At 53.7% G+C, this 12,136-nt stretch overlaps 1 protein-coding gene across 2 annotated transcripts in view; it reads left to right on the top strand.

Moving 5' to 3' along the window:
• The window catches only part of CUEDC1 (CUE domain containing 1), a 75,634-nt gene extending 70,543 nt beyond the window's left edge, over positions 1 to 5,091 (top strand). Inside the window, exons 9-11 of one of the 2 annotated variants that reach the window (XM_059669578.1) lie at positions 373 to 431; positions 1,122 to 1,192; positions 3,496 to 5,091. In XM_059669578.1, the coding sequence (XP_059525561.1) occupies positions 373 to 431; positions 1,122 to 1,189 (127 nt within the window). In that variant the 3' untranslated portion in view covers positions 1,190 to 1,192; positions 3,496 to 5,091. The remainder of the gene's footprint in view (positions 1 to 372; positions 432 to 1,121; positions 1,193 to 3,495) is intronic. The other variant, XM_059669577.1, reaches the window with a different exon arrangement.
• Positions 5,092 to 12,136: the final 7,045 nt, after the last annotated feature.

Below are 12,136 nucleotides of genomic sequence, written 5' to 3'. Positions count from 1 at the left end.
AAGCAGGTTGGCCCTGCTTTCTCACTTTCACTTCCTGGAGTAAAGATAAGGATTTCCCCATTTTTACCCAGGCTTCCATCCATGATTGTCAAATAGGGCCCAGGATATTAGAAGCTGAACAGCCAGAGGGGAACAGAGAGCGAATCGCTTCCCTGTTTCCAGAGGGGAGGTAGGGGAGGGTCAGGGCCTGGCTGCCCAGCTGAAAGGAACAGAGTCTGGGGGAGACCTTGAGGGGGGGTCTTGGGGGATAAGGCTGGTGTGGTGGAAGCTTCCTGAGCTTGGAGCGGGTGGTGGAGGACTAAGGGCAGGGAGTTGGAGTCCTATGGCAGTGCCCACCCATCCCTGGGGCAGTTTTCCTGAATGGCCGGGCAGGCTGGGGGCTGCTGCGTCAACAGCCAATCTCCTGGACGACGTGGAGGGCCACACCTGTGGTGAGGCACGGAGGGCGGGTGGCTTGATCTCGAAGTTGCCTGTGGTCAGTGGCCCTCCAAGAAGAGGGTCTGGGTGTTTCATGGGTGACACACCAAGGATTTTGGGGGGCAGGTGACCCAAAGAAATGGGTCCTCCCACTTAGACCATGTTGCCTCTCCCTTCCTCCCACCCCTGAAAGGGAGCCCTGGCCACACCTCCACCTAGATCGCTACCTGGAGCACAGAGAGCCAGGTGCAGTGTCGGGGGCAGGCAGGCTTCAACTTGAGAACCAAGCTCTGGGCAGGTTCCGTCTCTGGGCCCAAGGCCTTTAGCATTCACCCAGTCCCTCCCAGAGGCCACACGGACAGAAGACACTGCCTCAGAGCCCACTATGCCTCTGGGAGAGGGACCTTTGGTGGTCAGGAGACATCCAGAAACGAGGGCTTGAGGGGCCTTGGAGGTCACTGGGTAGTCCCACTTCATAGATGAGGAAACTGAGGGAAAATCTTGTCCCAGGTCGTGGAGCTCAGGGATGGAGCCAGGCTGGCAGACCGGTGTCCTCACCTGCCCTGTGCCCTGCTGCCTTCTCACCTGACCCACACATCCCCCTCCCCCAGGGGTCAGCATGTGCCCCTGCTCAGCCCGGGGACATGCCTGACTGAGCAAGCACCTGCGGGTGGAGGATGAGGCAGCTTCCCTCTGCTTTTCAGACGAAGACTTCCGGGGCAGGCGGCAGGAGGTGCCCAAGGTGGAGGAAGCCCTAAGGGAAGGACAGTAAGAGGTAAGGCCTGGAGCCCCAGCTGCCCAGGGCTGCCCGCCCCTCACCCTGGCTGTCTTTGCAGGAGTCCAGAGGCATCAGGAAACTAGATGGGGCGGGCCCTGAGTTTCTTCCCTCCTCGTTGTGGCAGGGGACACGAGCTTCTGTCGGACACTAGTCTTTTGCATTTCTTTTACTTATTTATTTATTTATTGGATGAAAGATAATCATACCTGCCAATGCCAGATGCTGGAGACAGGAAAAAAAAAAAAATCAGCGTTACTCTCCAATAGTTTACAGCCTCGTTGAGAAAACAGTCCAGGACACACACAGCACACTGAGAGGCCAATGTAGAAAAGACAGGGATGGCCCCACCCTGGCCGGGCACACACACAACTCTCCCAATGGCTGCTGGGGTAGCATTTGCCGCAAGCAGGTGAGGAAACGGCCCCTCTCAGGTCAGCTCTGATTCTGGCTGGAGCCCTGGCCGCGGCTGCTTTTCTTCCTCTCCTCCTGGGGGAGAAAGCAGGGAATGTCACTTCCTCCAGGACTCAGGAGCACCTGTCCCTCTTCCAGCCCCTTCTCCCAGCTGCTGTCCTGTCCCCCTGTTTCTTGAGCTGACGGTGTGGCAGGTATGGCTGTTTCAGGCTTCGCAGGAATACGTGCTACCCTCAGGATAGTTCTGGAGGCGGCGAGGCAAACCAGTGCGCAGAGGACACAGCCAGGAAGTTACCAGTGCCCTGTCCCTGCAGCCTGGACGCCTGGCCTCCACATCACCTCTAGTGACTCCCCACCACACCCTCCACCAGGCACTTCCCTCAGGCTTTCCTCACCCACGTTGCTGCACCCACACTTCTCCCTTCTCCAGAAGGCTCCCATAAAGCCACGGGAAAGGCCCCCACCCCCCGCAGTGCTGCTGTCTCCTTCCCATGGGTCCCCGGGGAAAGCACGTACAGCCCAAAGCCACTCCCGCACAGGACCGTGCCCATCATTTCTCTCCTGAGTCTTCCAGCTTTTCCCTTTCCAGCTCCTTCCTCAAGTCTGCGCCTTCCTCCTCCCCATCTTAAAAATCACCCAACTTGCAAAAGAGTGGCATCCTCCTTCACCCACTGCAGGCTGGCAGGCCCTCCCACTCCCTAGAATGGCACCTGCCAGGTCAGGCCTCCTCCTGTGCTGTGTCCTCTGGTGCCCTCTTCTGCAAGCTGTGCCCATCGTCTTTCTTGAAACTGCCCTCCGTTGGTTCCCATGGCCCCAGAACCCTGAGATCTATCTTCTCAGGGTCCTTTTCCGTCTCCCATTACTCCTCCTACTCCCTCAATCCTAGCTCTCCTGGTAGCTCTGCCCTTGACCCTCTTTGAAATCTTCTCACGCCTGCCCTGGCCAGTGTTGCTCAGTAATCAGAGCATCGACCTCACACACCAAAGGGTCCCAGGTTCAATTCCCCATCAAGGGCACATACCCAAGTTGTGGGTTCAATTCCTGGCCCTGGTTGGAGTGCGAGCAGGAGGCAACCAATTGTGTCTCTCATATTGATGTTTCTCTCTCCCTCCCTCCTTTACACTCTCTCTAAAAGTCAATGGGAAAAATATACTCGGGTGAGGATTAACAAGAGAGAGAGAGAGAGAGAGAGAGAGAGAGAGAGAGAGAGAGAGAAATCTTTTCACTCGCCATGGCATGGCCACCACCCTCTTTCACAGTAACAGTAATACTGTTGTGCATTTGGCTCCAAAATCTGAATCTCCATCTCAGCTCCGTAACCCCAGCTATGCCCACGATTGTCTTTCTAGCTCTAGATGTCCACGCACTGAAGGCCCATCTCTCCCCCTGACTTCCCCACGTCATTTCTCTTACATTTTCCTTCTCATCGCCTGGCTAACCGCCACTGGTCTCTTCACTGCCCCTACTCTGTTCACTCCATCCCCGGAACACTTTAGTTCATTGCTCTCTGTGTGGGTCTTCTGAGTCCTAAAGGTTATGAACTCCTCAGGCTGGTACGTGGGGCCTTCGGAATTCTGACCCCCATTTACTTATCTGCTGCTACACTGGCTTCTAGTCTGGCTCATCTGAGCTGCTACTATATCACAGAGGGCTGGGCACTTCGCCTCCTCTCAGCCCTCCCGTTCAGCGGCTTCCCCCGGAATTCTAGTCCCCCACCCCATCTCTAGCTGTCAGAGTCCCTGGTGTTCTGTAAGCTGGACCATTTCTAGGAGCTTGGATGTGTGTGTGTGTGTGTGTGTGTCCAGGCAGAGTTCCAAGGCTGACACAGTCCTCAGAGGAAGGAGAGGGTTTCTGTCTTTGGTAGCTTCTGCCCAAAACCATCTCTCCAGGAACCAGTGGTGAAGGACCACGGGGCTTCACGGGAAAAGACTTCCCCATCCCTTCTCCTTACCAGATGACAGTTCCTCCTCGCTGGAGATGATCTGACCCGGTGGAGGCAGCCGGAGAGCAATACCGGCCCCCAGTTGAAGAGCCTAGCTGCAGCCGGACAGACGGACAGATGGTGCTTGAGTACCGAGGCCCAGCGATTCTCCGGCCACAGTCCAGCCGAGCCACTGCCACTTTCAATGGGACTTAGAACTTCGGAGTTGCATGCTGTGATTGGAGGAAGGACCTGGAAGGAGGGGTGGGGGGCGGGTACGGGGGGTGGTGATTGGCCAACCAGGGCCCCTTTTGTAGCCAGGCTGTTCTATGGGCAATGAGTGGAAATGCAGGATCCAAACCCCTTCTTTAAAAAAAAAAAAATCCAGAAACAGGCAAAGGTTGGAGCACCACAAAGGGCAGGATGACCTCCCAGAGGCTCTTGGGCCTGATGGTGGAGCCCCTGCCTCCCAGCCTTTCCTGTCACCCCTGCTGGGCCACACACTGCCTGATCCCCTACCCCATCCCCAGCTCCCTCTGGGCACTTGAGCCCTTCAGTCCCACTGTCTTCTATGGCACAGCCCCTGCACAGGGCGCCAGGAGGGAGAGCCCTGGGCAGTCACCGGCCCCCCTCTGAGGGGTGATGAGCCACTAAAGAGAGGCATCTGCTGACTACCCTGCCTGGCCCCTCAGGCTGCCTCCTTAGGGGCTGGCACGACCCCCAGCAGGGATGGGGAGGGTGGCCGCCCCGGAGCTGGAGGACCCTGGTTAGGCAGGAGTAGTGTGGGGCAAGGGGAGGAGGCTGTCGGTCAGGGTGGGAGCGCCTGGGGCAGAAGGGCTTGCTGGGTGCCCCTTGTCGAGAGCCCAAGATCCAGGTGAATGATCCCAGGAGGAACAGGACTCCGCTTCTGCGAACCTTACCCGGCGTCAACCACTGCCAATGGGAGGGATGAGAGCGCGCCGACCTCTCCTCTGGGGAGACAGGAATCCTGGGCAGCCCGGGGTGTGAGTCACCTCCTCTCCCCACCCCGCCCCTGAGTGTGGAAGCAGCCCAGCCGCGCGGGGGCTGGGAGTGCGTGAGCCAAGCTTTTGCGGGGCCGGGTGGCCTCAAGTCACACCGAGATGGTGAGGGCGTGGCGGGCGCTCAGGACCGCAGGCGGAGGCGACCCGCCATCGCACCCCTTTGCTTCCGCGTCCCGAGGTGCGGGAGGGGCCGGGCGAGCCACCGCGGCTGCACGTGACCACGTTTGGAAGTTGGGGGGCAAGCCCTCCCGGGAGGGGCGGCCCACCCTCCGCCGGCCAGACGAGGGCGCCCAGGCCCCGCAGCCCGCGCTCCAGCGGGACCTGACCCGAACCTGACCCCGAGGGGCTGAGGCGGCCCCTGGGCTGTGGTCCTGGCCACGCTCTGAGCTAGAACCCTGCGCACCGCGGGGGAGCTCCGGCCCCGCGTCTGTGTGTTGCTTTATTAGTGTTTTCCTTTTTCTTTTTTTCCTACGTGTGGGTTTTCTCTTGGGGCTGTTTCTTAATTCCTGTAATAAAGACTCGGTGTTCTCTTGGTGCTCTGATGTGGCCGGCCACGTGGGCTGCACCCTCTCTTCCCGTCCCGCAGCGTTCGGCCCCGGGAGCGTCGCGCCGGTGCGCCATCTGCCTGGGCCCCATTAAGCCGCAGCGTCTGTAAGAGCTGAAGGCTCGACCCGGCACTGCTCTCACGAGGTGACACTTGCCGCCCGCTGGCTTTGCTCTGCGAGGCGGCCTCCCCGCCCTCCCCAACCCGGGAAAGCACCCCCGCTGGCTGATCGGCGAAGGAAACCGACAGGAAAGCCAGCCCCCAGCCACAGGCCAGCTTGTCACCTCCTTAGATAAACAGAACGCTGGAGAAAAGGCCGGATTGGAGGCTGCAGGGATGTTCAGTCTCAGACTTCAAAGGGCCCGCAGACATCTTCCAGGTCAAATACCTCATTCCCCCGCTCCAGGCTCAGCTGGACCAGCGCCCAGGCCAGGGAGCTCACCGCCAGGGAGGAGGCGGGTGCCTTTCCAGACGGGGCAGTTCTCAGCGTTAAAAAGTTCTTCGCGTGTGGAGCCCAGAGGCCTCCCGTGGCTTCCACCCGCACATCTTGTTTCTGGGCCCCCGTCACCCAGGCCAAGGCCACCACTCTGCCCCGATGCCATGTTTGAGCTGAGTGACCCCACCCTCTCCTTCGGGACAAACCACGCAGGCTCCTCCCCTCCCTACAAAGAGGTTCTCCCCCGCCCTCCTAGACGGAGGTGGGCTTGTAGATTGGTGTCCCGGGGCGGCTGGTGACGCCCCAAACCTGCTGTTTGGATCTGGACAAACCAAGATTACCCTCTAACCTCAGCTCGGTACATTCGTTGCTGATAGCCGGGGACCAGTGTAATCCCTGCAACAAAGCCGGAGCACTAGGACTGTATTAGAAGCGACAGTTCTCAGTCCCACCCCAGTCCTACCGAACCAGCAACTCTGGGCGTGCAGCCCAGCAACCGGTGGTGCGATGTACACAAAGTTTGGGAGCCAGGGTGCCAGGCCAGGAGATAGTACTGGCTTCACAGTAGAATTGCCTGAGTAATTAAAAAAAAAAAGTCCTGATGCTCAGTACCCCAGACCAGTGAAATCAACAAGCATGGGTAAGTTAACTTTGAAAACTCCTCCAGCAATTCAAGTTGGCCATCAAATTGGAGGACCGGCGCACTAAGCGGTCTGTTAGGTGTCTCGTGTTAGCCCAATTAACCTAGCCCCATAAATGGCCGCTTTCCAGATGACATAATGACAGTTCAGAAAGGTTAAATAACTTCCCCAGCATCCCAGAGCTAGCGAGGTGGGAAGCAGATTCCTAAGCCTGGCTCCATCCCCTACACCTCTGCCGTGCCAAGCGTGCCCTGTGGGCCAGCAGCACCGACGTCACTGGGAGCTGTTAGACATGCATGTAGTCTGGCCCCACGCCAGAGCGCCCGAACCTGAACCTGGGGTGGACCCTCACAAGCCCTCCCCAGGCTCTGCTACATGCTCACGTGTGAGGACCATAGTTCTACAGCCTTGCCACTCAAAGCTTGGTCTGTGGACCGCCAGGATCAGCATCATCGGGAGCTTGTTAGAAACACAGAATTGCAGAGTCTACCTCAACCCTACTGAACCAGCATGTGCATTTCAACAAAAATTCACCAGGTGACTTGCACGTGCATCAAGACTTGAGAAACACTATTCTAGAACACTGGTCCTCTGACGCGTGGGGCCCATTCCCAGAGACTCTGGTTTAATTGCTTTGGAATTTAGCCTGGGAATCAGATTGGAAGAGCTTCTCAGATGATTCGAATATGCGGCAAAGTTTGAGAACCACTCACCATTGCCTATTAGCGTAGATGAGAATGAGAGTAATTGGAACCACAGAGGAGGGCGTAGGGAGAGAAGGCAAAGAAAGCGCACCGAATCCAACAGGAGTGCAGGAGAGGAAGCCCCTGTCCATGACGGGCAGTGCGTACAGGTCCCAGGAAGGAGCTGGGCCGGGCCAGATGACCACCCGGCCATCCGCCCTCACACACCATGCTCACCTGCAGATCCCGGGCTCGTGGTAAGCACCAGGTGATACTCACCGATTTGTCTCCTGCAAAAATGCTGAGCCAGGCTATCTGGAGCAGGGGTCCTCAAACTACGGCCCACGGGCCACATGCAAATACAAATATTTTATTTGTTCCCGTTTTGTTTTTTTTACTTCAAAATAAGATATGTGCAGTGTGCATAGGAATTTGTTCATAGTTTTTTTTTTAACTATAGTCCGGTCCTCCAACGGTCTGAGGGACAGTGAACTGGCCCCCTGTTTAAAAAGTTTGAGGACCCCTGATCTGGAGTCTGGTCCAGCCGGTGCCCCTCCCCTTTTGTATGCTTTGCTGTCCCTAGGGTTCAGCCCCAACTTGAGGGGAGGTCATGAAATCTGGAGAACACTGTGCCCAGAAAACCTGGCCTGGTGGTTATTACCAGGTTGGGGTCTCAATCCTCCCTCTGTTCTTTGAGGCACCTGGTAGGGGGTTGAGGTTGGAGGAAAGGCAGGAGAAGAACTTGGTTGGTAAAAGGCAGGCAAAGTGTGGGATGATGAAGATGAGAGCCGATTACGAGTGCTTACTGTATGCTAGTCACTTTTCTGGCGCTTTAAATGTTATTTTGCCTAACCCCCATCGATTATATAAAAATCAGTGGTATTACTCCCATTTCACAGATCAGGAAACTGAGTCACAGAAATGTTAACATCATCCTTAGTAAGTGGTAGTACCTGGATTTGAACCCTGGCAGCTGAACTCTAGAACTGGTGCCTAAACACTAAACTATATATTGGGGTGGGGGAACAGGTGGTAAGATCTAGAATGCCTGCATAGGTGCAATTTGTGGATCACAGAAAGGTCCCCCTGTTTAAACATATCTCCATAGTGATACATGACCCTAGTGTGGCCAGAACTCACCTATTAATCATTCTTTATCTGGTTTAGAAAACAATCTCTTATCATTTCCATTAAATGGAAAATATGCTACTGAAAGAGAAGCACATGAACTCCTTTTGCCCTTTTATCACAGCATAGATTAATTTGTTGGATTAGCTGGCTGGGGCAGCTGGAGGAAAATTTGGAAATTTCTGATGAGTGAGGCAGGAGAGGGGGTAGAAGGGACTATGTAAATCTACTGCCACCTGGTGGTTATCTCTCACAAGTGTCAGTCGCTGGCCACTGAGAGGCCAAACATCATTTTTTTCAGAAGGAAGATGTGAGTACCTCTTTGGCCTGAGCCAAACAAAGGGAATTTACTCTGTCCACATGTCTTATATTTTGTAAAATTTGCAAAACAAAGATATTTTTTTTCTTAAAAGGGCCACTAAGATTATACAAGCTTCAGGCCCCACATAACCAGCATTTCCCATGCTTGTCATTTCTGGAGAGTAGATGGTCACAATTCCTTATCAGGTCAAAAGGATTATTCTAGGGACTCTGAACTAAAGAGCTGGGAAGCTCAGTACAAACTCAGCACGAGTCTGCCTTGCTATAATCTTGCTTTTTAAAGTGTGGTCTGTGGATATGGTCACCATTGACATTAACCTTAGAAATGCCAGGGTTCAGCTTGGCCCGTGTGGCTCAGTTGGTTGAGCGTGGTCTCATGCACCAGGAGGTCGCAGGTCTGGGTTTGGGCTTGATCCCCTGTAGCGGGTGTGTAGGAGGCAGCTGGTAGAAGTTTCTCATCAATATTTCTCTTTCTCTCTCTTCCTCTCTCCCTCTCTCTCTCCCTCTCCTCCCTTTCTCTCTCTGAAATCAATAAAAACATATATTTTTTAAAAAGGAGAAATGCAGAGTTTCAGTCCTTACTCCAGACCCACTGAGTCAGAATCTGTGTTTCCCAAGAACCCCAGGAAGTTCAGGTGCACATTAAAGATTGAGCTGCTTTGCCTTTCACAAGAAAAGAAGGGCCCACACCACACCCGCCCAGATGCCTGCCTTCAAGGGTCCCCACCCGCTGGGAAAACTCCAGCAGAGTGATTTCAATAATAAAAGGCCAGAGTGTTGCTCCAGCTGGGATTCTCCAGCTCCTGTTTCCTTGGCTACAAAAGGAGTCACAAGCATACAGACCTCCCAGGGCAGGTGTAGGTCTCTACCGTGCCTCTCTCTCCTCTGCCTGAACTCATTCTCCTTGGGGGCAGAGCTGCTGTTTGCTGAAGAAATGAATGGGCAGCCATGTGAAAATGTCTTGCAAATTGCTAGGTGTGATTTAATTGTAGGTGTGATTCAATAAATTGTGATTTATTGCTCTTAAGCATCATGGAATGGTCAGAAGTCATTATCACTCCTATTGAGTAGTTACTATGCAGCAGCACTGCTCTAAGCACTCTGCAGGTGTTAACCCACTGACGCCTCACACCAAGGCTATATGGTGGGTGCTATGATTATGCCCATTTTACAGATGACAAAGTTGAGGCCCAGAGGTTTGTAAAAGAGATCTGTCCATCTGAGGCACAGAGGACAGCCAGAACTGGAAATGCCCACGTGCAGGGTTATTTCCATTCAATCACAGCTTTGGGTAAGACCTCCAGGAAAGAGGGCTGGATGTGAGTAGGCAGGAAGGGAGAACTGAGCTGGCTGCATCTTCGTTTATTCTAATTTAGCTTTATTCCGTCCATGCTGTTCGCTAGAAAACACTTTCGAAGAGCCAGCTCTGAGCCAAGCACCAGACTGGGTGTGAGAGGCAGAGATAAGAGCCCTGATTCCTGCCCTCAGAGAGGCCCAGTTAGATAGATGCAGACAAGTAAACAGTTACAACACCAAATTGTGAGAGAGATAAGCTGAGGGAGGGAGGGAGCAGGTCCTGGGGACAGTCACCCAGTCTGGCTGAGTGTCTGCAGCCTGGAGGTGAAATACCTTCCGAATACCTTCCTCCTTGCCCGAATCCTCCTGCTCCTTGATTGTGTGTGGAATGTATACGATCGCTTTCCTCTTCTTTGAAAGCAACAGCTGATTCCCCCTGATCCTGGCTTTCTGCCAAAAGCGAGTAGCAATATTAATGATTTCATCAATATGCTGGGATTTCCACTTACCCAAGCTGTTCTGCTATGGGGGATGCTCTTCCTCTTTTTGTCAGACAAACTCCCAGGGGCATTATTTACAAAGATGTGGGCAGAGTGTAGGGAAGCCACAAGGGATGGCCTAGACGCCAAGGCTAGTAACGGAGGGGCACAGTATGCTGTGTCTAAGTCTGAAGGGACAAGGTAGGAACAGGGACTGGGACCTGGTGAGAGAGAGCTGTGTGGTGGGAGCTGGGACTCTGTGTTCCTGGACTGTGCGGGGAGGGGTTCAGGGGAGCAGATTTTGGCTTCACTCTCCTGCTTCCTTCCAGTCCCCTGCCAAAGCCTCCCACTACCACTACCAACTGGAACTCAACTAGAAACAGAGGGCAAGGGGCTGGGGGATACAGTCCATACAAGTCAGCCTCCTGGGACACAGGACAGGGAGAAGGGTACAGCGTACCTGTGGATCTAGGTGGGCGAATGAACTTACCGATGTTATGGGATTTCCAATGTTATGGGCTGAATGGCGCCCCTCAAAAATTCTCATGTTGAAGCCCTAGCCCCCAGCACCTCAGGGTGTAACTGTGTTTGGAGACAGAATCTTTTGAGAAAATTCTTGCTTTGAAATTCCTCCCCTATTGAGGGTTTGGGCCTTTGGGGTTCCTCCCTGAACGGGGAATAAACCCTTCTCATTCCTTAGCGGCGGTGACTGCAGGGGCCTCTGGGGGGCAGGCCTGAGTGGGAGAAGGGAAGCGTGTCTGTGGCCTGGGCTGACAGCTAGCTCTGATTTGGACGGAATTAGAAACTTGTTATGAGGCCTGGGAAGACTATATTTAGCTGGGAGTGTGCTTGCTCTCCCTCCAGCACAGCCCTAGGCCCTCCCAGGACTGGGAGACGGGAGCCTCCACGCTTACCCCAGTGGCCAGAGCTGTGTTCTCTCTTCTCTGTTCCAAAGGGCCGTGAGGCAGCAGTGACACACACCTCTCAGTTCAGTCCTGGGCCTCGCATCACCCTGTCCCCTGCTGTTGGGGTCAGTCTTGCCTGACCTCCTCTGTCCACCAGTCTCCAGCTTGAGGCCTGGCTGAGGAGGCAGGGTGGAGCTCCGGGAAGGGCCGGCTGGGCTGGAAGCCTGGCTGTGTCAGTTACCTATCAGACAAGTGACCTAACTCCCTAAGGCTTCACTTTCTAATCTATAAATAAGATAATAGCAGCCACCTAGCGGGTGGGTGTGTGGATTCAGTAAGACAACACAACAAGCACTGACTACTCATCACACATTCCCTGCCTCCTCCTCGCCAGCCTCCCACAGAGCAGGGAGACTGGGATAACCGGATGCTCTTTCTTGCTGACAAAGACGATGGGCTCCTGGGAGACATCTATGTGTATGTGACTCAAAAGTTCAAATATAATTACAAACTCTTGACAGGTCAAGCTCTGAGGGATAAATAAAGAAAAATATTCTCCCGTCCCCTCCTGCAGTTGTACTGGGAGTAAAATTCACAGCCTTGTGTGGCCTTCCACACGTTTCTAGCCTCCTACAAACACAAACACTGCAAAGTGTTTTCTTTTGTCTTTTCACAGGTTAGGGTCCCCCTAAAGGGGTTTCTCTGAAACTTCCTTTTTCATTTAACTGTAAATCATGGGCATTCATCTAGGTCAGCGGTTCTCAACCTGTGGGTCGCGACCCCTTTGGGGGTCGAACGACCCTTTCACAGGGGTCGCCTAAGAGCATCAGAAAACACATATATAATTACATATTGTTTTGTGATTCATCACTATGCTTTAATTATGTTCAATTTGTAACAATGAAAATACATCCTGCATATCAGATATTTACACTACGATTCATAACAGTAGCAAAATTACAGTTATGAAGTAGCAACGAAAACAATTTTATGGTTGGGGGTCACCACAACATGAGGAACTGTATTAAAGGGTCGAGGCATTAGGAAGGTTGAGAACCACTGATCTAGGTAAATATATATGAAACTAAGTCGTTTAATAGCTGCATAGGATTCCATAGAATATATGAAGCATGATTTTCCAGCCATTTCCCATT

Source organism: Myotis daubentonii, chromosome 16 (genome assembly GCF_963259705.1).
Source record: "Myotis daubentonii chromosome 16, mMyoDau2.1, whole genome shotgun sequence".
NCBI lineage: Eukaryota > Metazoa > Chordata > Mammalia > Chiroptera > Vespertilionidae > Myotis > Myotis daubentonii.
This window is presented reverse-complemented; position numbering and strand designations above follow the sequence as displayed.